Source organism: Astyanax mexicanus, chromosome 12, assembly GCF_023375975.1.
Source record: "Astyanax mexicanus isolate ESR-SI-001 chromosome 12, AstMex3_surface, whole genome shotgun sequence".
Lineage (NCBI taxonomy): Eukaryota > Metazoa > Chordata > Actinopteri > Characiformes > Acestrorhamphidae > Astyanax > Astyanax mexicanus.
This window is the reverse complement of record NC_064419.1, coordinates 4798906-4825241: the sequence shown is the minus strand read 5'-3', so window position 1 is coordinate 4825241 and position 26336 is coordinate 4798906. Positions and strand designations below refer to the sequence as shown.

Below are 26336 nucleotides of genomic sequence, written 5' to 3'. Positions count from 1 at the left end.
AAGTCTAAAGTCAGTGCAGTTTTGTTTTCCCACAAAATCTTACAGCACTTCATGCTTCTTCCCTCTGCTACTGACAACTTTTATGAAGATGCGGATTTCATTTTCCAGCAGGACTTGGCACACTGCCCACACTGCATACCAAAAGTACCAATTGGTCTTATATAATATTCAAATTTTCTGAGATACTGTTTTTTTCAGATACTGGGTTTTCATTAGCTGTAAGCTATAAACATCAAAAATACAATACAAATACGATATAATACATCTATATAATATGTATTATTTGTATGTATATGTATATGTAATTTTAAACTGAATTACTGAAATAAAAAAACTTTGATGTTCTAATTTTTTGAGATGCCCCTGAATTTTATTTTTACGCCACTTTCTACGTAATTTCATAAGTCACACTCTCACAAGTCATACTCTCTATTATTACAGTCGGAGTACCATCAAGAGTATTCTAAAGTTGATATTTTTAAGAAAATTTTCTTATGTCATATGGAATTTAAAGCTAAAATCAAAAGCATGCTTTCCTCCTTTAACTGGAAAAGCAGTACCACAAGCTTTACAGTGGTGCTACTGCTGTAAAATTACCAGCAGCAGCATTGCGAGGCAGTAAGTCTGCGTGAGGGAAGTCCCTGGTTCCTTCTGTTTCCAGCCTCTTCAATCTGCTGTATATGGATGATCCATTCATGCATACTTTAACCTGATGAATATTACATATGGAGGCTCTATTTTTGGCCCCAATCAGGTTTTGAAAGCAGGCATGCAGTAAGCAGCCGCAGTGGCACGGGTCGCCCTGCGAGGGGCAGTGTGCCCCCAAGCGCCACTTTACCACTTTACCACTTCCTCCTGTCAATCCCAGGAGGCTGATCTACTGCATTACATCAATTACTGCCTATAATTCGACAAGACTTGCTGTTCCTAATCGCTTTGATAAGCAGCCACGATGAGTCACGCTGCCGAAGGAGCAGAGGATTTCCCGCCGTCTTCTTCCGGAGCTTTTTCTGAAACTCCCGGGACCAAATCATTACTTAATGTGTTTTTCCTCTGATTTCTTGTTTGGGTTCTTTTCTTCGGGCGCTGACGTAAGACGGAGACAGAGAGCATGGTGTTCTTTTTGTGAGGGCAGTCGCTGTACATCAAAAGCTGAGAAATTAATGGAAACTTTGTTTCAGAGTCTCAAGTGGGTCTAGATATACTGTATATAACCGTCCATAAGGTTTGGAAGAAGGATGCATTTTCTCATCTCACTGCTTTACAGTTTCAAAATTAATATTAAACCATTTAAATGCATATTCAAGACATATTCCGGTGTTGTGCCAAATTCAGCACCCCTGCCAGGAAAAGCACCCCCTCTGTCTTAGTGTATTTCTAAGTTACGTTCAAGTATTTTTATCAAGAAGACGGTGCGTACGCGCTGCAGAGAGAGGGTGCTTTTCATGGCGGGGGTGCAGATTCCGGCACTACTATGTTGCCGAATTCAGCACCCCGACAAGGAAAAGCACCCTCTCATGCGAGAGGCTGCAGGTGACATGATTATTTTTCATTATTTCTTAGGAGTTAGCGTGGCTTAGAACAGCATCTTGGGTATTTTCATGTTAAAAAAAAAATCTATCTATCTATCTATCTATCTATCTATCTATCTATCTATCTATCTATTACACATTTTCAGTTGGGAAGAGGTCTCAAATAATGCAATGAAAACAAGTCTATATTCATAATGTTTTAGGAGTTCAAAAATCAATATTTGGTGGAATAACTCTGGTTTTCACAGTTTTCATGCATCTTAGCTTAAATTAAGGCCTGGAAATTTTACTTTAATTAGGTTTGAATTGTGGAGCAGATGGGTATGTCAAGGAGAAATGTGTCCTTTCCCCAAACAATATGGAGGGCACTGTAGAATTTAAGAATTTAAGAAACCAGAACAGAGAGAGAGATAGAGAGAGATAGAGCGAGAGAGAGAGAGAGAGAGAGGGAAAGCGAGATATGCTCTGGTTGGTGGAGTACACTCCTGCCCTCTATTTGCCAGAGTTGTGCACACAAATGAAGAGTCCCTGTGGGGCAGGACGGGGGAACTGATACACAACACGCTTCAACAACCTGCTAACCTACGGCTGCCTCTGTGCACACGCCTCAAACTTGCTTGGCTTCTAAAAGCTCGAACAACAATGAATCATCATCATCATCATCATCTTCGTCATCATCATCTGTAAGTTCTCATCTTCAGCTTCCAGCTCCTCTGCTCTCTCTGAGTCTCACAGGCTGTGCTTTAGAGATACAGAGAGTCTGCTGAACAGTGATAACAGCAGTGTAACACACTGATTAATAAAGGAAGAAGTTCAGCAGGAAAAAATGTAGTTCATCTCTAAAGATCGGCTTGTTGCCTGAATGTGTTTACTGTGTTCAGTTTTGCTGTGGAATAATGGGGCTGGTGCAGCCAACATGTGATACGCCTCTGAATTTATAGAGTCGTTTATATATTTATATTGTGTCTTGTGCTTTCTGTAAAATCTGGGTCAAATCATTCTGCTGCAACAAGAGCCTTGGTTGACCAGATAAGCTCTTGACTAGCAAAGGGTACCAATAGTTGGTGTACCATTATGACCAACCTCAGTGCATAATTGTTTGTTTGGACCCCCCTCTCCATATGTAAAGTGGCAGTCTGTATTATTTTGTTTTAAAACTGAAAGCAGAAGCATTTCTAAGTGGAGAAGAAACCAAATATTGGTGTTTAATGGTACCAGTGTGCTGAAACGACCATCCCCGCTAAACCTAATAATATATTCATTCTAAAAACTGGGGGTTCTGGTCGCTTTTCGCTGGAGTTCTTCATTTTGGCCACGTCACGCGTCTTTACGTATTTACGTCACACATACAGCCTCTAAAAGAGGATCCGGCTCATTTTTACTGAACGCGAGTGGCTAGTGGAGCAATGGAGACTTCAGAAGGGAAAACTCAGAAAGCTTTGTAGCTCATCTCTCTCTCTCGCTGACTGAACATAACCTTTGTCTGCTCTGAAAGGAGACCGCATCACACCCGCCCAGTTTAAAATGATTCTTCCGCATGCTCGGTGCAATTACCCATTCTCACCAGACAGGGTCCTAAATCCCAAAACTTTCAGACATCACCTTTAACATAAAGACACATTGACACATCAGAATTCCAGCTGCATGATCCGTAATGGATGTCTCGCCTATAGATTGCTAAAATAGGGCCCAAAATATTAGTTTACCCAGAACCCATTTTTATTTGTGTCGCAAAAATATCATTTTATCTAATTGAAAGGAGAATACACACACCACTAAAAGTTCACTACAGGTTTTCCGTGTTGCTCACAACAACTTACCGTCTGCAAGCTAAACTACAGGCTGTAGCGTCCAGAGTTTTTCTAAAACTTTATCCGGTACCACTTTAAAATAAGAATACCTTTATAAAGGGTTCATAAATGGTTTATAATTAGTTTATTAATGCTTACTAATTAGGTTGTAAATGCCTTAAAAATCATTAATAATCAGTTATAACACATATGTAGAAACGGGCAACAATATAGACGGCTGTGTAATATAGTTTACTATTTGGCAAACAACAGGTCATTGTTGCCCAATCTACTGTACGTATGTGTTATAACTGATTATTAATGATTTTTAAGGCATTTACAACCTAATTAGTAACCATTAATAAACGAATTGTAAATCATTTATAAACCCTCTATAAAGGTAGTCTTATTTTGAAGTGGTACCCTTTATTCTTTTGTTTTATGCTCCCGAAAGTAACTATTATTTACTTTAGGCAACAATAGGATATCCCTAAAATAAAAGGGGTAAAAAAAAGTGCACCAATACAGTCATTGTTGATAATAAATTGTGTTAGATTAATTTAATTATTTCATTCAAAGTAGTGGGTTTAAAAGCAGACTGATGAGTATATGGACTAGTTGAACGAGGACTAGTTAAAGTCACTGACTTAAGCCACTTTTGTAGGTAAAACTGGGTGTTTAATAACAGTTTTGTGCAAACTTTTGATGTAAAGTTGATCTATCTATCTATCTATCTATCTATCTATCTATCTATCTATCTATCTATCTATCTATCCATCTATCTATCTATCTATCTATCTATCTATCTATCTATCTATCTATCCATCCATCCATCCATCTATCTATCTATCTATCTATCTATCTATCTATCTATCTATCTATCTATCTATCCATCTATCTATCTATCTATCTATCTATCTATCTATCTATCTATCTATCTATCTATCTATCTATCTATCTATCCATCTATCCATCTATCTATCTATCTATCTATCTATCTATCTATCCATCTATCCATCTATCTATCTATCTATCTATCTATCCATCTATCCATCTATCCATCTATCCATCTATCTATCTATCTATCTATCTATCTATCCATCTATCTATCTATCTATCTATCCATCTATCTATCTATCTATCTATCTATCTATCTATCTATCTATCTATCTATCTATCCATCTATCCATCTATCTATCTATCTATCTATCTATCTATCTATCTATCTATCTATCTATCTATCCATCTATCTATCTATCTATCTATCCATCTATCCATCTATCCATCTATCTATCTATCTATCCATCTATCTATCTATCTATCTATCCATCTATCCATCTATCTATCTATCTATCTATCTATCTATCTATCTATCTATCTATCTATCTCTCTATCTATCCATCCATCCATCCATCCATCCATCCATCCATCCATCCATCCTGGGATGCCCACTAGGAAACCAACAGAAAGATGTTATATTTTACTGTATATAGCTTGTGCTGTGTAAAATACAGTTTGAAGAGCTGGTGTTGTAATAGATTGTTAATGTAACATCTTGAATGCTGAAGACTGAAATAAAAGTTCCTAAATTTGGCATTTTACCAAATACAGAATGATGCACAACTTTGAAAGGTATGTACACTTACACCCTAAAAACCACACTGTGAAAACTACATGCCAACATTTGTTCAGTTGGGAACTCCACCCAGATAGGGACTTGAACCCAGGACTCTACTAAGCCACAGCTGCTCCAAACCATGATATCAAAACACAATACATAACAAATATTTTTTTTAGACCCCTAGATACAAAAAAAAATCCGACTCTAACATGACATCATTTGGAGAAAAGGTGAGGTACGTAAAATTAGATTTAATCACAGTGCACATTATCCTGGTGCACATCAGCATGTCTCCGCCGGTGTGTGTATGTGTGTATGTGTGTGTACATGAGTATGGTCCTTCTGGTTATGATCCAGATCTTGACTCACCATTGAAGTTGACAGAGCGGATGTAGCTGAGCAGTAATCTCCCCTCCACCGGGTCCATTTTATCACAGACACCTATCGCCCCCGGGCACAGGTCCTGGTGCATGTTGTGCAAAGCGTGAGCCATGGCGTACACAGCGTCGATCACAAACTGCACCTTCCCCTCCTGCTCGTACGGAGTATCTCTACCTATCCGCTCATTACCTGAGAGAGAGAAGGACAGAGAGACAAAGAGGGAGGAAAGAGATAGAAATTCAGAAAAAAAAGAGCAGTTGAGGATGGCTCTGAAAAGAAAGACAAAGAGAGAATTAAAGGCCTTTGAAGTCACCGGTCCCTGTCATAAGCATCAAATGGTGCACTTTAAGATAGAGCTCCTCTCAATACCTGCTCTATTCCCCCCCTCTCTCTCTCTCTCTGTCTCTTTCTCTCTCCCTTTCTCTCACTCTGACTTATCAGCCAGCCTCACCTGTGCATTTCTTCTTCTCGGGGTCGAGCTTGATGCCCGGACGCGTCAATTTGCACCTGAAGTCGTCTTCCCAGAACTCAGCAAACCAGATATTCCGCCGGTTGTTCTCCAGAGAGCGGGACATGAAGTATTGATCAAATCCTGCGTGAAAAAAAGAGACAGAGGACCACCAGCGCTGAGTCAGAACAAAAGAAAGAGAGAACGATTATTATTAAGCATATTTTACAATTTAACGATCTACAGCCAATCTACTAACTCCCCAGCATGTGGTCCATTGTTTACTTTTTGTCTCCTTCCCTTTGTCTCCACCTTCAGTGGAACTCCGCCCCCTTGTTACCTATCCCCAGGTGTTTCCTGTTCCATCCATGTGTATTAAAGCTGCTTTCACTTCCCCCTTTGATTAGCAGTCAGTTTCGCCTGCATATCCTTACCTTCAATAGATGCTCTTTTGGGGAGAATAGTCACCGCCCCCTCTGCCACGTCCTCATGGTCCAGGATCGGAGTGCTCTTGGCCCCCCAGCTGTCCGACCCCACAAACTTGAAGTGGCCGGTTAGGTTAGCTCTTTTAGCCGCCTCCAGCACCTGCCTGCACCGGAGAGATACAAGATAAAGCTGAGAACAAATAGGTTACAAATAAAATGGTGATCTGAATCTGAGCCTTAAATTTGCAAACAAACTGGTTGATTGTTATTTAAATAAATGCTGAATGAATTAATATTGAGTTAAGTGTTTTAATTTAATTGAATTCTAAACTAAACTCAGGTGAACTCAGGCTGGGCTGAATTTTGGGTCACTCCTGTTTAGTTTCACTCTGGTTTTACTGATTTGCTGGTTAAAATAAAACATTATAAACAGAGCTTTTCAGCTGGAGTTGAACCGATTAATCCTGATTAGATATAAACTCTGTTTAATGTTAAACTGAAATATTGATGTATTTAAGAATGGGCAGTAGCCTTAGCCATTAATTACTTGAGACTGAATACTGCTCAACACTGCTATTTAGGCCTAAACATAAATGTACACAGAAATATGAACTCTAGGTCTATCAATGGCATTTAGAAGTTAATTAATAATACACTCTGCTGAAGTTTTGAGTAAAGATGCAGCACATAAAAAAAAAATGTCAGAGTAAAACTTAAAGTTAAACTACTGAAAATCTTATTGAAGATAAGATAGGAAGTACAAGTGGAAGTAGCAAAAAAAAACTTGAGTAGAGACAGATACAGTATTATGGTACTTAAGTACAGTAGTGAAGTACAGGTAGTTCAACTTCGTTACTATGCAAATATGCAGATGCATAACTAGATAAAAGACTTGATTCCTTTCTCTGTAATTTTTTAGCTACATATTGTCTGACTTGCTGTAGCTGTATATAGCTGTAGCTTATGTAGATTCCATCTGCATACATATAAAAAAAACTAGTATTTTAGTTTAAAATAATGGAAAATGCACCATAAGCAAAGTTAGCTTCTTGCTTAAACTGCTAAAAAATCTCTGATAAATTTACCATAAAGTGATTCACAGAAGAAATGTGTGTACTATAGAATTCACCCTCCACAACCATGATGCTTTGCAGATTTAAAGTAACATACTGTGTAATAAAGGTCCATGCCATCACATGTGTAAAGTATTATACATTATACAGTAGATAGTAATGCTCTGAAAACTATAGATATGTGTTACAGTGCATTTATATCTTATTCCATTTACTCAATTTTTCATGCTGAAACAAAAAATATTAAGCAAATATGGTGGTATCCAGGACATGTATCTCCGGGGGAACATGTATCACTGAGTAAATGCCATTTAAATTTATATACACTTGTGCAAATAGTGCTTTTACAAATTCCGCAGAAGGCCACAGTGTCCAGTCTCGCTAACAAGTGCTGTATTGATTTAACTCAAATTATTCGCCTGAGCAGAAACAGCTGAAAATCAGTCAATTCTAATCTGACTGCTCAAAACTCCAGAGAATCAGTGCCTTACAGTCTTAGATAATTACGTCTTATCTGAAACGGCTTAAAGTACCTGTGTAAGAAACTATCCACTATATGGACAAAAGTGTTGGAAAACATGCTCTTATTCTTATGCTTCTTCTGAAATTTTATTTGTACTGTTTGTTTTTTTCCTAGCCGTGAACTATTTTATCACATGGCCCTGTTTGGTTATTGTCCAGTCTGTGCCCTAGCTCCGCTGTGTCATTGTTCCCACCTGTCTTGTTTGTTACTCCACCCCCTTGTTACCTTCCCCAGGTGTTCCCAGTCTTCCTGTATATATAGAGCCCCAATTGTTTCGGTGTTCCTTGTCAGGTTTTTTTTTATATGTGCTTTGTGATTTAATGGCTGTTGGCTTTTTGTGCTTCTTTTCTTATCACGGTTGTTCTGTACTTTCTTGTTTTCTTATACTAACCACGCACTAGTCGACTTCAAAAAGACTCTGAAAATACTTTTTTCAATAGACTAAAGTCTGACAACCTCTCACATCTAAAAACAAGTTACACACTTTTTACTTACTTAAGACTAGTGACAAGATTTTGCAATACAATACAAGATTATTCGCAATACTGCAACTAGATTCTTTCTGAGATTATTTCCCATCATGCTGCTGGTGGAGTTTAACAGGAAGAAAAGCTGTTTAAAAGTAGAGCAGAAACAGAACAGAAGCACCTTTTGGCCACAGCAACCTTTGTGTGCAGTGATTTGTTCAGGAACCCTTCCTGTAGCTCTCCTATTGGTTGTTGACAATGTTCTCGTCGCTATTTGCGTTAGCCGAGTCTCAAGACTTACGATAATATTAAACACGGTTGATTTTATCAATTAAACCTTTAATTCTAGCCACCTTACACTGAACCATCGAGATGACATGGCACGAGATCTCGCAAGATTATGGGTGGGACCAATAACAGACTGTCAGCTCTGCTCCGCTCCACTCTGCTCTGCAGCCTGTGACCTCGAGGCAGCTCTCAGGGGTGGGGTTATTTAAATGAGTAGGCTGCTTTCCACAGTCTTTCTCCCTCCTCTGGTCTCTACTGCGCAGACTCTGGTTTCAGGATCACCAACATGGCGGAAGATTTTGGCTTCATTTTCATTGAATGAATGGGAACAGCAACACGGTGTCCATCTTTTTTACAGTCTCTGGTGGCAACAGATTCATGTTTCATGTTCATGTTTATCTGCTTCTGCTCCAGAGAGTCTATATGGTCAAGTCTACTAATGTAGCAGAATAAATTCATTAAAAGGCGTGTCCACCAGCATTTGTACATATGGTGTACCTGTTCACTCCAGTGCGCAGCGTCTTTATATAAGTCTAAGCCTTTAATAAGAGGAACACTGCAGCACATGTTTGTCATGGCAGCCAGTTGGAAAGGCTGTTAGCAACATGCCACACAAATTAAAGACTCAATTAGGAATCCCTTCAAGGAACAGGCCCGCTTTTAGTGCCGCGAAGCCAGAGGCTTTCCAACAATTGCGGCACACCATCTGTCGTATAAACTTTTCTATTATTTAACACCACTGTGTGAATATACCACAGCACAATAAAACATATAACTGCAAAATGGAAACTGGCATCATTGATAGGGTGACCATACAGCTCTGGAAATATTAAGAGAGCACAATCAATTTTTCTGATTTTGCTACTTGTAGGTATTTGTTTAAGTAAAATGAACATTCTTGTTTTATTCTGTAAACTACTGACAACATTTCTCCCAAATTCTGAATAAAAATATTGTCATTTAGAGCATTTATTTGCAGAAAATGAGAAATGGCTGAAAAAAAAGAAGATGCAGAGTTCAGAAATCAATATTTGGTGAAATAACCCTTGTTTTAATCACAGTTTTCATGCATCTTGACATGTTCTCCTCCACCAGTCTTACACACTGCTTTTGGATAACTTTATGCTTTAGACTCCTGGTACAAAACTTCAAGCAGTTCAGTTTGGTGGTTTGATGGCTTGTGATCATCCATCTTCCTCTTGATTTTATTCTAGAGATTTTCAATTTGGCAAAATCAAATAAACTCTTTATTAAGTGATCGCTTTTTTTTCCAGAGCTGCATATACATTCTCTTTTCCTGTGAACTTTTTTTTTTTTTTTAAGTAAAAAATGCATCACACTGGGATTTCTAAATTGTGTTAAATGTTGGAATTTCGCATTGATTTAATGTCAGTTTTTGCTTTGAAATTTGGCATTTTTTACCACTTTAAACTAGTGCTGTTAATGTTAATGCCTCAACACAATTACCACAGCTAGGAACAAATACTGTCTCTGCTGCTCCATGCTGTTTACACGCACAGTATGTGCAGAATTCACTGCACAGATATACTGTACATGCTTGAACACCAGACAGCTCTGACCAATTAAAGGAGACATCATGCTTGTGTGGTTTATTGGTGTGCATTTTGGTGTGTTCAGATTTATGCCTGTGTGAAACCAAACCAAACAGAGGGAGAAAACACTCCAAGTAAACAAACTCATCAACTGATCCGGACCATAGAAACCAACTACAGCTGTAAAAATGCCGCAGGTTGCCAGCTGGCCACCAATACAGGTATCTACTGTAATCTACACATGGGCATATCGTCTTGGATGTTCTGGTGACTGGTGTTCTGGGCATCCAGCTAAACGAGCATCAGGCCAGCGTGAACCCGGCTGCTCTAAGCTGTTTTGTTTTCAGTGAGGATACGTTCAGGGGTAAAGATAAAGAGGCTTATTTTGTTAATCTGTGCTTTCAGCTATATTGTTCTGGTGGATGTAATTTCAGCTGGCTGGCGGTCTGAGCCGTGGGCGGAGTGTGTTAGTAAATAAAGCTCTTTCTCTGTTGCTTGTTTGCCAGTCAACATATGCTAATGTGGATTGAAAGGTCTGTTGACTTTCACAGCCACCTAGCCGCAGTGATATACATTTACAAATGCTAACAGTGTTTACACGATTGACCCGATTCCTACATGCACTGCCTACAAACGCCCATCACTGTAGTCACTTCACACCGAACATGTTGCCTCAATTGTCTTCTATATAGATTGTGCTCTGACAGAAATCCATCATCCATTTTTTTCTCCCCAATTTAGTTAATCCAGTTGACTGACCCATTCTGCTGATACTGAGCTGTATATCCTCCATCACTAGTGATGCCACAACACAAGGAGCGACTAGGTTTTGATACATCAGCTCACAGATGCAGGCTTGTGCTGATCTACATCACTCTAGGAGTGATGAGGGGAAAGAGCGCCATCTACTGTACTGTACCCACCCACAGAGAAAGCAAGGCCAATTGCGCTCTTTCTCGGGGCTCCGGCACCTGATGGCAAGCTGCATGACTGGGACTTGAACCAGCAATCTCCCAATCTCTCGATCATAATGGCAGCGCTTAGCCTGTTGGACCACTCTCAGCGCCCATGTGTTACTTGTTTTTAACAGTTTCTTTCTTTTGCAATTTTAAGGAAATTTTCTACCTGTCAAAAACAGAGAAGTACTGTTATATATCACAGTAATTCTAAAGTATAATGTACAGTAGCGTGCTCCCATAATGCTCTGGGAGTGCCCCCTTTGTCTGGGATTTAGTAACTTCTTTTTTTTTTACAGTGTTAATTAGGTTAGGTAGCTAGCTGTGAACTAGGGTTTAAAAATAAATGTCTGAAATGGGTTAATCTTTATTTAAATGATATGATAATGATTCATATAAACCCAAGAACAGTCTTTAACATCCTTAGCTTGCCTGGATATTTAGAGTAACCAATTAAAATCTGATTACACTGATTACATTATTTTTGGACTCCAGACATGGCGAGAACATGGAAACTCCACTCAGATAGGGACTTGAACCCAAGACCCCAGCACTGATAGGTGAACATTGTAAACACCAAGACAGTGTACTCTCCAAGACATATGGAAACAAGTTCTTAGGACAAGTTCAAGGGTTTAGTGCAGGGATGTCCAAACTACGGCACGCCGGAGTATTTTAGAAATAGAGTGAAAGTGGACCCGCTGTTAAGCAGGTTTTTATAATGTGAGATTCAAAGTTTGAACGCTAGGTGTCAGAAACGGACCAAAGAGTCTAAAAGCGGAGAGAGTGTGCATTTCTAGTGCAGAAAAAAGGGGCCAAAGATTCTAAAAGCAGAGAGGGTGCGCATTTCTAGCACAGAAAAACGGGCAAAAGAGTCTAAAAGTGGAGAGGGTGTGCATTTCTAGCGCAGAAAAATGGGCCAAAGAGTCTAAAAGCGGAGAGGGTGCGCATTTCTAGCACAGAAAAACGGGCCAAAGAGTCTAAAAGTTGCCGTAATGAAGGAGTTTTATATTAAGAGACATCATGAAATTAAACATCAGTTTGAAAAATCTTAGTTTACACAACACTGTCAAAGATAAAGATAGTAAGTCAAGTAAAATGGTGTGTAAATGAAATAATCAGGAAAAAAGTATTATTTAAAGTGGTATATTTCATTATTTGTTTTATTACAGAGTCTGTGGCCCGTGACTTTAAATATATTTCTCCTTCTGGCCCCCAACAAAAAAGTTTGGACACCCCTGGTTTAGTGACACAATATGAATTAAATAAAATATGTCTCAATATGAAAAAAAAAATGTAATTTTACAGCAGCTTATTACACAACAAAGTCTCGTTTCAGCAGATCCTGATTAAGGCTTGGAATAATTTGACCCTGAACCACAAACTCGACAGTCTGTCACTCCCGAGCGCCGCCGCCAAAGGCAAATGTTTTACATCTCTCCATCTCCACTTGGGGCTTTTCATCCCTTACTCCTGCTGCCATTGAGGCTGTCAAGTCTACGAACAAGGTGCTGTCAAGATGAGAGAGCCACAGTACCTGTCTTAAATATCAGAGCCTAACAGCGGAATAGCGAAAGGTCAGCGAAAGCCGGAGATAAAATCAGGAAGGCCGAGCACGCAGACAGCCTTCACACCCCGGCCCTCCCCAGACTGACATTTCACAGGCAGATACAGCGTGCGCAGCAGGTCGGGTCAAACCCCTCCGCAACAGCATTGCACAAATCACGCTCATCTTGCAACATTCCAGAAATGTCAGAACTTCTGCTGCACCTTCTTCATTTTTAATAAGGACAAGCAGCTTTAACGAGGACACAGTCCACACAATCCATAAACATGTCTGATATACATGCAGGCTGATATTCCACTATATATACAGGACGTAATCGCTACCTGATCAGCATTGTAGCTCCAAATTCTCTACTGGAAAATTCTTTCTGAAGTAAATCACCCTGCTCAAAAGGAGCAAATTCCAGCTCAAGGACAAATTCTGCTGGTAGCTGCTTTCAGAAGGTTGTAGTTGAAAAAATGGTCATTCAGATGGAAGCATTATGCAGTATACTCGCAGTGTAGCTGGTTGCAGCTCTTGACTAGCATAGCGTATGTTGTTTTTGATGAGGTTAATGCTAGTCAGACAGCTTGGTTTGACAGTATTTTGAGTGGTTTGAGTTCTGGGCTATTGATGGTAAGGTTGTAGGTTTGAGAAGCTGTCATTGTTGGACCCTCAGTGACCCATGGGTGCCACAGTAATGATATATATATATATATATATATATATATATATATATATATGGGGGGGGTCATCTGTTCCCAGCACAAATACAGTGAATATATTTGTCTTGTCTTGTCTTGTCGTGTCGACCCCCTTTACATGGACTAAACCATTGTGTCTGTCTCCCAGGTATGCAGGGGGGGGGGGGGGGGGGGGGTCATCTGTTCCCAGCACAAATACAGTGAATATATTTGTCTTGTCTTGTCTTGTCGTGTCGACCCCCTTTACATGGACTAAACCATTGTGTCTGTCTCCCAGGTATGCAAGCCCAATTACCCTCCTGTCATGTTACAAGTTTTTAAAATGTGAAGATCTAGGAAAAATAGTTAAAAGTGTTTTTTCAGCATGAAACAACCTCAGCTTGTCTTAATTAGTGTAATCAATATATAATATGAATATCTCACATATTTGCTGTCCCCCCCCCCCTCTGTTGACTTTCATAGCCACCTAGCCGCAGTGGTATACATTTACAAATGCTAACAGTGTTTACACGATTGACCCGATTCCTACATGCACTGCCTACAAACGCCCATCCCTGTAGTCACTTCACACCGAACATGTTGCCTCAATTGTCTTCTATATAGATTGTGCTCTGACAGAAATCCATCATCCATTTTTTTCTCCCCAATTTAGTTAATCCAGTTGACTGACCCATTCTGCTGATACTGAGCTGTATATCCTCCATCACTAGTGATGCCACAACACAAGGAGCGACTAGGTTTTGATACATCAGCTCACAGATGCAGGCTTGTGCTGATCTACATCACTCTAGGAGTGATGAGGGGAAAGAGCGCCATCTACTGTACCCACCCACAGAGAAAGCAAGGCCAATTGCGCTCTTTCTCGGGGCTCCGGCACCTGATGGCAAGCTGCATGACTGGGACTTGAACCAGCAATCTCCCAATCTCTCGATCATAATGTTGAAACTTATATTTTTTATAAAAAACAAGTGAATTATCCTAATTAAACCATTACCTGTTAGAAGAAAGGAACACCACTGCCCTAAACATTGATAATTAACACAATTGCAGCTCCTGACAAATGAACATAACAGGGGGGTTAGGGTAGGTAAAGGCAACCCCCCACTAAAATAAGCCATGGGCCCTACAGCCTACCCAATGAAATGAGTCACATTTTTATATACATACATATGATCAAGGTAAATATAACAGGTAAATATTACAGGTAGGTATAACAGGTATGTATTGCAGGTAGCTATATCATGTATAATGTATTACAATACATACACTGCTTGGTAATGGGCAGTTCTACTGACCTCAACACAATAATAAATTATATTTTGCAATTATTCTAAAAAAATGTGTTTGTAAAAGTCTTATATTGTGCAACCCTGCACTTAATAAAGTGTATTAATAATTACTTAATAAAAATATTAATGCAAACTATTTTTAAGGCATATATTTAAGTCACAACTCACATTAAATGATATTTCGATCATTTACACCTGTTTTATCACAACACCCACACTAATAATGCCTTCAAAACATGTCAGTACCGCCATACTTTGAGATGAACACATAATGTAGTATAAATGCTTATGATGTAGCCATTTACTAGTTGGAAAAGTTTAACTTCACACCACTGTATACAGCTCTGGAAAAAAAAATAAGAGACCTAAAGTGCTAAACTCATGATTAAATGATGAGTTTCTTTAATTTTACCAAATTGAAAACCTCTGAAAATCAAGAGGAAGATGGATGATCACAAGCCATCAAACCACCAAACTGAACTGCTTGAATTTTTGCACCAGGAGTAAAGCAGCATAAAGTTATCCAAAAGCAGTGTGTAAGACTGGTGGAGGAGAACATGATGCCAAGATGCATGAAAAAAAAACTGTGATTAAAAACCAGGGTTATTCCACCAAATATTGAAAACATTCTGAGCTCTTAAAACTTTATGAATATTAAATTTTCTTTTCTTTGCATTATTTGAGGTCAGAAAGCTCTGCATCTTATTTTTGTCATTTCCGCCATTTCTGCATCATGTTCTGCAAATAAATGCTTTAAATGACAATATTTGTATTTGAAATTTGGGAGAAATGTTATCTGAAGTTTATAGAATCAAACAAAAATGTTAATGTTACTCAAACATAAACCTATACATAGCAAAATCAACCTTAAAGGCTGAATTTTGTTTACTTGTTTGCTACGTTACGCTGAACCGTCGCATTAAAAGCAATATGTCATGGTCATTTGATCTGGGGTCGTGCATCAGGATCCTCCTCGTCCTGCTCTGCTCGTCTCTCTGCTTCGCTACTCGATGCCTAATTTAATTTCCATGCAGACATAACTGCACGCTTGTCGAAGTTGACGTGGCCCACATTAGCTTATCAAAACATCAAAGGGGCTCGGCTCTAATTATGCTTCTTCTGATTCCAAACCAAATATGCAGGGTCTTGTTTTCCACCCCATACATTTGCTCTGCATCTCCCCTGACGCACCCACGCCTACCGCTAACAGATCAGAACACAGGTCAGCCGGGAAAAATAATAATCCACTCGCGCCCCTGTTAGCGCTGCAACATCATCACATTTATTACAATATGAGTGTATTTACAGCATCGCCGCTACACAGCCTGTTCCAGACAATCAGGTGATCTGGAACAATAAAGACTCCGAACGCTGAACACGCCGTGCATTAATGACTGCCTACAAAAAGGGCACGATCCACACATAAATCTGCTTAGAATTAGGTGAAACACACTGTATTACTGTACTGATTTTAAAGAGCCCATATGCCAAACTACTTTACACAAACTACATTAACCATTACATTAGTATCGCCTGCTTAGTACTGAGTACTCTTCTTTCTTTATGCTCCCACAACAGGGCTTCAATAAGACCTCCACAAAAGTTGTCCAGTGGTATCCGGCACCAAGACATTACAATATTACACCGAGGTGTTTAAAAACTCCAGCAGCATTGCTGTGTCTAATCTACTCCAATACAAAACCATGTCACATGCAGTAATTGAACATTTTGGATAATTATAAGTTAACATAAAGTTGAACAGCAATTCAAACCTCTGACACTGAATACATTATCAGATCCTTTTTTTAGTTAACAGCTGTGCTGAACTTTGTCAAGAGTTAATTACTTGAATTTCTTGCCTCTTAATGTGTTTGAGAGCATCAGCTGTAAAGTTGTAAAGAGGTTCAGGCACACAGTGAATAGACCTGTTTGAGTAATGCTCTAATCCTTATTAAGGTAAGAAATACTCAACTACTCAACTAAGTAAAGAAGTTCCAAGAGATTTAAAAGTATCCTCAAGTGAAGTCGAAAAGACAATCAAGAACGCTATGATGAAACTGGCTCTCTTCAGGAATCAGGAATGCCCCAGGAAACAAAGACCAAGAGTTACCTCTGTACATAAGAGCCACCTAAACACCTAAATGCTTCAAATTTCCATATCTACAAGATGAAGCAGACACTGTAAAAAGGAGAGTCTAAATGTGTGTCAGTGTTTAAAAACTCCAGCAGCACTGCTGTGTCAGATTTAAAGCACTTTTGTAACCATCACCCAGCTTCACTTACTTGATGTCGTCCTCGTTGGCGAAGATGATGACCCCGCGAGCGTTGGGGGTCTCCATTAATCTCTTAATGAGCTTGTCATACTCTCCGGGTTTGGGGTCTCGGGGGATCTTTATGGACTGGGCGATGCACAGGCCTCCTGCGGCAGAAGAAGACGGACACCCATGCTGAAATTTGTCTTTCTGGAGGTGACCCGCTCCAATCTATATTAATGACCCCAGAGATCTCAGAGACAGCAGATGGGTATAAATGCACACAGCTGTCTTGGACATGCTCCTTTTCGACAACCTTTTAGGACACGTTGGGACGTACAGTGCTGTGCGGGATATTAATAGGACAATTAATTTGATTCAGGTGAGACACAAAGAAGCCTCCTCCGTCTCCGGAGTGAAGAGACGGATCAGGAATGTCAGAGCTGATCCAGGCCTGGAGAGCCATGTCAGTGTACGCTGTACAGCTACACACCTCATTCCCAGGCTTTGTAATTAGCTGAGTCGTGTATAAGGTGTCAGAGGTAAGGGTCAGGTTGGGCTATAGCTATAGAAAGTGCTGCACCTTAAGCTCAGCAGGCCTCCATCATTTCTGATACACCTGATCTTTTGGAAGAAAGGATGTATTTAAAGCTGCTTTTTTCATACAGAGCTGAGCTAAAGTAGCTGTGAGCATTAGCTCATTGTAAAAAAAGCTCCTTATCAGGGCTAAAAGTGTTTATTTTAAATATATAAAGTGTTTATAAAAGTTTGGAGACAGCAAATTCAATGGCCTTTCATTATTTTGACCTTTTCTGCAATCTAGATTGATAATAAAGACATCCAAGCTATAAAGAAACACATCTTGGCTGGATTTTCTCAGTCAGCTTTATGAAGTAGAGTCACCTGTAATTCCAGGCTTTCAGTTAACAGCTGTGCTGAACTCGTCAATAGTTAATTACTTGAATTTCTTGCCTCTAAATGTGTTTGAAAGCATCCGTTGTAAAGTAGTGAAGGTAGAGTTACAGGTATAGAGTGAATAGCTCTATTTGAGTAATGTTCTTATCTATATTATGGCAAGAACTACTCAACTAAGTAAAAAATAAACATACTTTAAGGAAGACCAAGAGTTACCAGCCTCAGAAACAGAGTATTTTTAATTTTGGTTACTACATGATTCCTTATGTGTTCCCTCATAGTCTGGACGAGTATTCAGTATGAATTTACAATTAATTAAAAAAAAAAACATTGAATGAGAATGTATGTCCAAACTTTTCACTAATATCACTGTATATTTCTCAGCATATAACACTTGGTGTGGTTAATTAACGTAAAATATGTTTGGTTATAAACATGCCACGAGTTAAAATAGTTCCATTGCTGCTCTGTTTGTAGCTGTGCTGTTTGGCTTGTAAGCGCTGCATTGTTGCTGGGTTACCTGTATGTGGCGGAGTATTACATGGAGAGCACATTACCGTCTGATAACGGTACTCACAGAATGCCTCTCAGCCAATCACATTGCAGGGCTTAATAAATAGTAAATCAGGGGGTAGTGCATTATGTAGGACTCTGTGGCGCAGCCTAAGCTTTTGTTTTTAATGACTTTTTTTCTCTTTACATTACTTTTCTTTTATACTAGTTTTGAAAACAGTACTTTTACACTTTTACTTAAAGAGTTAAAATGTTAAACTCTAGTATCTATACTTCTACCTACAGAGTAATGAATTGAGGTACTTTTAACTTTTGATTATAAGTGCAGAGGTGTGAACAGTTCTGTGATTTAAAAGCACCATGAATTTGATGTAGACTTCTTGTTAGAAATTTTTTTAAGATCTATTTTAAAATGAATTTTCATAACAATACTGGTGAATTAGGCTCGTTAAACTCTTGACAGAACAGTCTAGAGTCTAGACTTATCACAGTGGTACTCTGCGTGATAGTAGACATCTCCTGCTCTGTACTGAAAGATGTGGAACATCTGCTTTGCCGTCATCCGTCTACCTAAACCCAGCATCCCTGCCTCCACGCCTAATGACCTCATAAAGAGTTTCTTAATTAGCTTATAGATTTAAACAGAGCAATGACACTGAGCTTTATAATGCAGCGTAACTGCGGCTCTTACAGGAGCAAGCTTACACTCTATTGATTTATAGATGTAGGTGGAAAGACCCTCAGTAAATCAGGTCTGTAAGATCAGCTGATAGTACTGTACCTGCCTCTCGGGAGATCTGGACGAAGGCGTCCACTCCACTCTCTCCATAGTTGCCCTCAGAGGCCAGTGTGGAGACGTAGTTCCAGCCCAGAGCCTTCACGATGTCCACCATGGCCTGAGCCTGGTACGAGTCTGGAGGAACCACACGAGAGAAGAAGTCGTAGCGGTTGTTGTCGCTGAGCTCTGGAGCTGTGGAGGCGTAGCTGATCTGAGGAATCTGAGGAAAGGAGACGTATGGACATTTTATTCATTTTTATGTACAAACACTGTAGAAAAAGGCTTATTCTGAATGAACACATTAATAAAATATTGCACACTTTCTGTAAATCCTATTACTGTATTTTTGATAAACGCGCAGTATCAATAAACTTCTATTTTCTTGTATATTTTTATACATAAGGTGCGGTGCATAAGATTCTTGTGCCACATTTGTAAGGAACAGGGGTGTCGCCATGTTTTCCTTCTAATTCAGCAGGTCAAGTAAACAATACTAATAATTACATTACATTTGGCAGACGCTTTTGTCCGAAGCGACTTACAATAGTCAAGTACAAAAGTAATAGAAGTTAAAGGTAAAAACATCTTAAGACAGGGCTTAAAGGAGGTCAAAGGGAAATAATAGGATAGAGGAGTGAAGGAGGGGAAGAAGGAAATGAGGTTAGAAGTAGTTAGTGTGTTAGAGGTGTTAGGAGAGTAAGTGCTCTTTGAAGAGCTCTGTCTTCAGGAGTTTATTAAAGATAGCGAGAGATTCTCCTGATCTGGTAGTAGAAGGTAGTTAGTTAGAGGTGTTAGGAGAGTAAGTGCTCTTTGAAGAGCTCTGTCTTCAGGAGTTTCTTAAAGATAGTGAGAGATTCTCCTGATCTGGTACTAGAAGGTAGTTTGTTCCACCATTGGGGAACTCTGTACTTTTTTACAATAATTCGTAAAAAAATTCGTACAAAATTAGTAAAAAAAAACAAAAACATTTTCTTTTAACGTAAAACGAGTGCTGGATGTTAATCTACACAGATTTCTCTCCTGAAAACTGTTTATTTGGGTGAGAAAAGCACTTCTGTTTACTTACAGTAAGCTTAGATTTCCAGATTTTAACTAAGGCTAAGTGCAGCATTAGCATTAGCAGCTAACTACTAGCACTAGCTGCGGTTATCAGCTAATACCACCTGACAGCACTAAACTGAGGAACCCTGAGCGTTTGTTTAATCCAGGGCAATATTTGCTAGCAGTTCATCCCACGTAGCTTGTTTTAACAAGGTACACTAGTCTAGTAAAAATCTAGTATAAAGTCTTCCCTAGACAGTAGAGACAGTTACTCCAACAAACACAGGATAAACTCTTTTTAATCCCTTCAATATCAGAACTAAACATAAATGAGCAGGCGCCCTCAATACTTTTTTTGTCCATATGGTGTATGTAAAAATGCCATTTATGATTATGCCAAATGGATTAAGCTACAATTTCAAAGAGAAAGATTTTGATTAATAAGCACAAAATACACCCTATGAGTAATCTAAACCGCAATTTCTGTAGATTTTACCTTATCTTTTACTTTTGTAATCAGTTGCCTAGCAACGCCGTACACAAACACAAATCACCCATACTGCCTGTTACATCAGTCTAATATCTAAAGCAGTTTCAAGTAGGGAAGAAAAATGGCAACTCTTTAACTCTTTTCTAAAAAAAAGTGTGTGATGCTGTAGAAGAACCACTTTTGGTTCCACAAGCCATTTTCTAAAAGAAAAGTGTAAGTGAAGAACCTTTAAATTGGTAAAAAATAATTAAGTAAAGTTTTTTTTACACTCACATACATACCTCATTTATAAAAAATCATAAATTATGGGGGTCCATTTTTTTTTAATTAGACAAGAACTGGTATTGCATCCCATGGCTTTTGCAATGTCGCATTAAAGTTAAAGATCTCTAACATTCAGCTGTTTATCAGACAATCCTGAAAGAGAAAGTCCAGCCATCTGTTTGTGACCTCAAGCTCAGGCGTACTTGGGTTCTGCAGCAGGACAATGACCCAAAGTAAACAAACAAAGTCCACCTTTGAATGGTTTAAAAAAAAAAAATTAAAAAAAGTTTTGGAGTGGTCTAGTCAAAGTCTGATTGTCGTGGATGATCTTAAACAGACTGATTATGTTTAAAAACCCTCCAATGTGGCTGAATTAAAACTGTAAAGAAGAATGGAACAAAATTCCTCCACAGAGGAACGCTGCCAAAAGGATGGCACAACCAAGATATTGGGTTTAGGGGTAAACACTTTTTCACACAGGGCTACAGGTGCATTTAAAAAAATAATAATAATATTGAAAAGTTACTTTTATATTTCAGTAATTGAAACTCATATATTATATAGATGTATTAAACACAGAGTGATCTATTTTAAGTGTTTATTTCTTTTATTTTTGATGATTATGGCTTACAGTCAAAGAAAATCCAAAAATCAGTGTCTCAGAAAATTTAAATATTATATAAGACCAATTGGTACATTTGGCAGTGTGGGCAGTGTGCCAAGTCCTGCTGGAAAATGAAATCCTCATCTCCATAAAAGTTGTTTTTCTAATGATTTTCTAATTTATTGAGATGTACCTGTGTGTTGGTTTTTTATGGATTTTTCTCTTAATAAGTGAAATTATCATAAAAAAAGATTTTTATTTTGTCTGATATTACAATGTGTTTGTTAATCTGAAAAATTATATGAATGAAAAAATATTTCTAGAGTATATAGAGTATCACAGAATCACAGTATCATGATATCATCATTATCGTGGGCAGTTTGTTGTGATAATATTGTATCATAAAATACCCTGTGATTTAAACCCCTAACAATAATTATTGCCAATACAATAGGACTATCTGGACTCTCTGGTGCACATAAACATGAATGCATGAATAGGGTACCTAGGTATAATTTTCCTCATTATTAATCAGAATTGTATTATTAGTAATATTATAACTAACATAGTGAACGTATCATAGGTATTTTTGCACAGATTTATGATTGGCACTAGTGCTACTGACCTTATTAAGCATCCAGCAGCAGGAGGCTGGTGCTGCCCTGCCGTTAGGTGACTAATTATTGGGTCTAATGACTCAACAGGAGTAAATGAACTCACGTGCTGCTTCTCAGAGCAGAGCATGTGTTTCAGCTCTTTCTCTGCACACACAGGCCAGGCTGACCAGACTCCTTTCATCCGCAGAGACCTCAAAGGAATCCAGCCAGACTCTCGAGACAGAGCCAGCCTCCTTAATTCTGTTTGCAGCTTGCTGTAATTCTGTTTTCCTAACAAGATATGACATATAATACAGCACTTGTAGTCTCTGACTTTCTCTATAAAATGATCTTTATGACTTCATCTACTTATGATCAGAGTATTAAAGTCCATGTTTAACATTAAAATCCATGGCTTTACAGTTTTTAGTGAATAGAAGGCAATACTAGCTAGCAAATGAAAAAAAAAAAAAAAAAAAAAAAAAAATATATATATATATATATATATATATATATATATATATATATATATATATATATATATATATATATATATATACCCACTCATCATTTCTTCCCAAATCAAGGGTTTTAACCTTGTGTAGATACTCCCTGTAATACACACCAAGAGTCAAAAAGTAATGACCCACATTCATTTTCCAGATTATTTCTATTTTTTTTTTCTTTTAAATCAACTGATTGAATACTCCAAATATTATTTAAATATGTTGTTTTTAATCAGATAGAGATAGATAGAGAGAAAGAGAGAGAGAGCGAGAGAGAGAGAGAGAGAGAGAGAGAGAGAGTGGGTGGGTAGATAGATAGATAGATAGATAGATAGATAGATAGATAGATAGATAGATAGATAGATAGATAGATAGATAGATAGATAGATAGATAGAGTGGGTGGGTGGGTAGGTAGGTAGATAGATAGATAGATAGATAGATAGATAGATAGATAGATAGATAGATAGATAGATAGATAGATAGATAGAGAGCGAGAGAGAGAGAGAGAGTGGGTGGGTGGGTAGGTAGATAGATAGATAGATAGATAGATAGATAGATAGATAGATAGATAGATAGATAGATAGATAGATAGATAGATAGATAGATAGATAGATAGATAGATAGATAGATAGATAGAGAGTGGGTGGGTAGAATAGGTCTTGTAAACTGGGGAGAAAATGGAATAAAAATTTGAAATTTAAGGATAAAAAAGTAAATTAGCTCAACAGTACTTGCCCTCATCCTTTATCAAGAATTCTGATGATGTAATTTCTGTTTAACCATTTTACACACTTGCGTCATGTATCATCATCAGGCACCATTCCCCTTCTCTTAATGCTTCTCAGTAAAGATCTTGATGTACAGATCTTGATGTACAGATCTTGATGTACAGATCTTGATGTACAGGCCAGTTAACACGACTCATGATGACTCTTATTGATGCTACTGGTCTCCCCAGATTAGATGCAGTTAGTTGGGGAAGCTCTGACCCAGGTCTTCTGTTTGAAACGTATTTAAACTGACAGTTCTGTGTTAATCACATCCACCACCAACCTATTTACTATCTTCATTGTTTTTCCCGTTCTGGCGTAATCCAGTCTCCGTTAGTCTCCAGTGTGCTAATGTGTCTGCTCGCAGGGCAGTGCACTTCATGAATGAGTCAGATAAGCCCCTCAGCACAGATCCAACTCCACAATCAGGTTTCAGACGCGGCTGTTTCTTCTGAAGAGAAAATGGAGCAGCTTTAGCGTCTGCTGACAACGTCAGCAAATACACACGCTCCTCAACACGCTCACAAGTCCTGAGCAAGGCTGCAAAGAGCACATTTAACCAAAACCAAAAAGTCCAGAGCCAGTTCTTAATACTGATGCAAACTTTAAAATGTAATCAGTTCAATTAATTGAGCAGCAAATACAGCTCTGAAAATAACTAAGGGACCACTTAAAAATGAGATTTTACCAAATTAAAAACCTCTGGAATATAATCAAGAGGAAGATGGATGATCACAAGCCATCAAACCACCAAACTGAACTGCTTGAATTTTTGCACCAGGAGCAAAGCAGCATAAACTTATCCAAAAGCAGTGTGTAAGACTGGTGGAGGAGAACATGATGCCAAGATGCATGAAGACAAATGTGAAAATTTTTTTATTTAAAGTTTGCGGGAAATGTTGTCTGTAGTTTATAAAATAAAACAACAATGTTCTTTTCACTCAAACTTAAACCTATAAATTGCAAAATCAGAGAAACTGATTCAGAAACTGAAGTGGGCTCTTCATTTTCTCTCTTATTGTTCTTTGTGTTGGTCTGTCACTTAAACTCTCAATAAAACACATTTAAATTCGTCAGTAAGATGAAGAAGTTCAATGTGAAAAAGTTCAAGGGGTATGAATACTTTTGCATGCTTCTGTACGTGATTATTTGTGTTTGTGTGATTATACAATGCAAAGGCCCAGGTTGACTCTGCAGGTCAGTTTCACAAATGTGGGTCAGTGAGAGGAGGACACAGGTATTCTGGTGGATGTGTGGATGAGAGAGGAGGAGAGGAAGCCATTTGACAGATTATCTATAGAGGATTAGAGGGGTTTTAGTTAAATGAACAGGAGGACGGCCGAGCAGCAGCTGAGAAACGGTACAGAACACCCCAAAAACACACACAATCATACCTGCTCCGGAACAGATGGATGCAGAGATACAACCAACGCACACACACACACACACACACAAAGCCAAGCAGACACATATGATTTTAGCCTGATTTTAAGCCCGAATTTTAACTTCATTGTGTGGAAACGATGTGCGATTAATTACCCATGTGAGCTGCAAATGAGCAGTCGGACGCGAGGAGGGATTTCTGACCTGCCAAAAACATTTCTCAAGATGTGAGCTAGAGTCTTCTGAGCCAATTTCTTAATGTCACATCCTTTTTTCACAAAATTCATTGCAAATATACCCAAAAAATTAACCAGCAGACAAAATCCAAGGCACTGAATACACATAGCGAGTGCATGCATCTTACAGACATCTTAAGTTGCAAAAATTAATTAACTAATACCCCCAGACCTGGACTTTTTTATATTTATAATTATAAGATATTAAAAGTATAAAAATGATGTATAAGATAAAAAAATATGACAAACTAAAATATTATAATCAAGAGGAAGATGAAAGATCACAAGCCATCTCAAACCAAGCTGACCTGCTTTTCAAATTTTTGCACCAGGAGTAAAGCAGCATAAAGTCATCCAAAAGCAGTGTGTAAGACACCAAATATTGATTTCTGAACTCTTTTGAAACTTTATGAATATGAACTTGTTTGTGTAGACTATATTTTTAAGACTTTCATTGCTTTTATTTAGAAAATTCAGAGGTGAAATGAGTTTTGATGGGAGCCATGATGCTCCTGAATGCATGCCGTCCAGGAGGGGAAAAAAAACTGATTGGTTGACTCACAGACTCTTTGCAGAGAACAGGCCAATCAGAACCCTCTCTGTTTTGCATGCGCTTCATGAGTATGCACATGAGGGGAGAGCCTTTCTCTTGTTCTCCTTCTCTTTCCCACATGCGATTAGGTAAAATCTGCCCAGTGAATCCAGTGTTTTACGATCAGACAGTGGAATTGCTCCAAACACACACACAGGAAATGTCTCTCTCTCTCTCTCTCTCTCACTCTTACTCACTCCCTCTCTCTTTCTCTCTCTTTATAACAGCTGAGAAATCCAATCGTTTAATCACAGTAATGGCTCCAGTCTGCTCTAACTCCAGAGCTTCATTTGCTGAGTTACGTTTACTTTATTCGACAATGAAAGAACGAGATTATTTCTCAGATCGTTTGTCAATGATAACACATTAAAGGCCTGATTTCTTGTTATTGTGGTTCTTGATATAAAACAGCAAAGACACTACAAATTATATTAGAACAAGACAGCATCTAAAATACCTTTACACAATAACCTTACATAAACACAACTTAAGAACAGGGGGCTGGATTTTAGACCAGGTTTCTGAATTCCCTGCTCAAACAGACCAACGTAAAAAAGTAAAAATTAACCCTTCCCTTTAGAACAGAGTTATTAAAGGAAATGGAGTGAAATCCCCTCCTGATAATACAAATTCGGACAAGTCTTCAAACACTCGGTACAGATATACATAGCTATAGCAGTGGAGCTCAGCAGAAGTTCAGCAACCTAGCTGCTGCTCCTGATAACTAGTTAACTTTAGGGTGTCGTATTCATCATCTTTAGAAAGTGGGCAGGTGGTGCAGCAATTCATTATGATGGTT

General features: G+C 38.5%; 1 protein-coding gene across 2 annotated transcripts in view; it reads right to left on the bottom strand.

The window, feature by feature from the left end:
- grm6a (glutamate receptor, metabotropic 6a) overlaps window positions 1-26336 on the bottom strand; it is a 100500-nt gene that overhangs the window by 21625 nt on the left and 52539 nt on the right. For both annotated transcript variants that reach the window (XM_022670186.2, XM_049485999.1), the window contains exons 3-7: window positions 19058-19274; window positions 16880-17015; window positions 6207-6361; window positions 5776-5916; window positions 5313-5513 (exon numbers count right to left, since the gene is read on the bottom strand). In XM_022670186.2, the coding sequence (XP_022525907.2) occupies window positions 5313-5513; window positions 5776-5916; window positions 6207-6361; window positions 16880-17015; window positions 19058-19274 (850 nt within the window). The remainder of the gene's footprint in view (window positions 1-5312; window positions 5514-5775; window positions 5917-6206; window positions 6362-16879; window positions 17016-19057; window positions 19275-26336) is intronic.